We start from the raw sequence: 1,364 nt of genomic DNA on the forward strand, positions 1-1,364 counted from the left end.
AAAGTTTGATTCTGGTTGCTAACAGCTGATGAAGATGAAGGTAAAGTTTGATTCTGGTTGCTAACAGCTGATGAAGATGAAGGTAAAGTTTGATTCTGGTTGCTAACAGCTGATGAAGATGAGGAAGAATTAAACAGGAAAGCGAAGCCTTGGCTGAATGTTGGTGGATGTTGTGTTGATTCCTGGGTTTCTCCTCAGATGGATCCGGCTCTGGAGCTCTACAGGAAGGAGCTGGTGGTGGAGTGCGGCCGGAAGCTGGACAAGGCCAGGATGATCCGCTTTGAGGAGCGCACCGGCTACTTCGCCTCCACGGACCTGGGCAGGACCGCCAGCCACTTCTACATCAGATACAACACCATAGAGGTAGATGTATTAGATAGAGGAAGTCCTTATGCACCAGGCTGGAGTCTCAGAGGTGTTTGTGTTTTACTGGTTCTTCTAACTGAAACTACTCTAACCTATCTTTTCACTTCCTTCTCATCTGAAGACGTTCAACGAACTTTTTAACTCTCAGAGGACTGAAGCAGACATCCTGAGCATCGTGTCCAAAGCAGAGGAGTTTGATCAGCTGAAGGTAGGAGGATCTGGACCCGACCCGTCCTTGTTGAGCCCAGTTCAGCCCTCGGCCTCACCGGCCCAGTGTCTGTTCTCAGGTCCGCGATGAAGAGATGGAGGAGCTGGACATGATGCTGTCGAGCTACTGCCACCTCGCAGCAGCAGGGGGGGCGGAGAACAGCTACGGCAAAGTCAACATCCTGCTGCAGACCTACATCAGCCGGGGAGAGGTGGACAGCTTCTCGCTCATCTCTGACCTCTCCTACGTGGCTCAGGTGAGGAGGGACGGATCGTCACCGCGTCGGCAAAGATGAAACGTTTTAGAGAAACAGAAAATAAAGACAAACTATGAGATCTAAAACAAATGTTTAAAACTTCGGGGGTTCAATTTTAGGGGCTGTGAAATGATTGACAACCAAGCCTCAGTTTCCAGAATATTCCTTAGTTTCTTCAGGCCTGATTAAACAGAGAAACCTGTAAAACAATCTGTATCAACCTGCCGGCATGATGGAAGGTTCATTTTTAGGGACTCATGGATCGGTCTGCTTCTGATTTCCTTCATCCTGCAGATCAGTGATCAACCGACCTCTGAAAAGGTCCACAAATCAGCCGCTGTCAACAATCTAAACATTCTATACATTATTGACAGCAACATGAAATATGGAGCTGTGATCAACTGATGACGAATTCAGGTTTAGTCAGAATGGGAACCAGCATGTCAGGGCGACTCTTTATCATTGATTGATCGACTTTATTGATCTCGGAGTGGAGAAATTTACTCGTTGCATCAGCTCAATAGTCAAAGAAGA

At 47.4% G+C, this 1,364-nt stretch overlaps 1 protein-coding gene across 1 annotated transcript in view; it reads left to right on the forward strand.

The window, feature by feature from the left end:
* ascc3 (activating signal cointegrator 1 complex subunit 3) overlaps positions 1-1,364 on the forward strand; it is a 202,540-nt gene that overhangs the window by 164,078 nt on the left and 37,098 nt on the right. The window contains exons 18-20 of the mRNA XM_015391552.1: positions 138-363; positions 488-574; positions 654-830. Of these exons, the coding sequence (XP_015247038.1) occupies positions 138-363; positions 488-574; positions 654-830 (490 nt within the window). The remainder of the gene's footprint in view (positions 1-137; positions 364-487; positions 575-653; positions 831-1,364) is intronic.

Source organism: Cyprinodon variegatus, unplaced genomic scaffold (genome assembly GCF_000732505.1).
Source record: "Cyprinodon variegatus isolate N-32 unplaced genomic scaffold, C_variegatus-1.0 Scaffold547, whole genome shotgun sequence".
Taxonomy (NCBI): domain Eukaryota; kingdom Metazoa; phylum Chordata; class Actinopteri; order Cyprinodontiformes; family Cyprinodontidae; genus Cyprinodon; species Cyprinodon variegatus.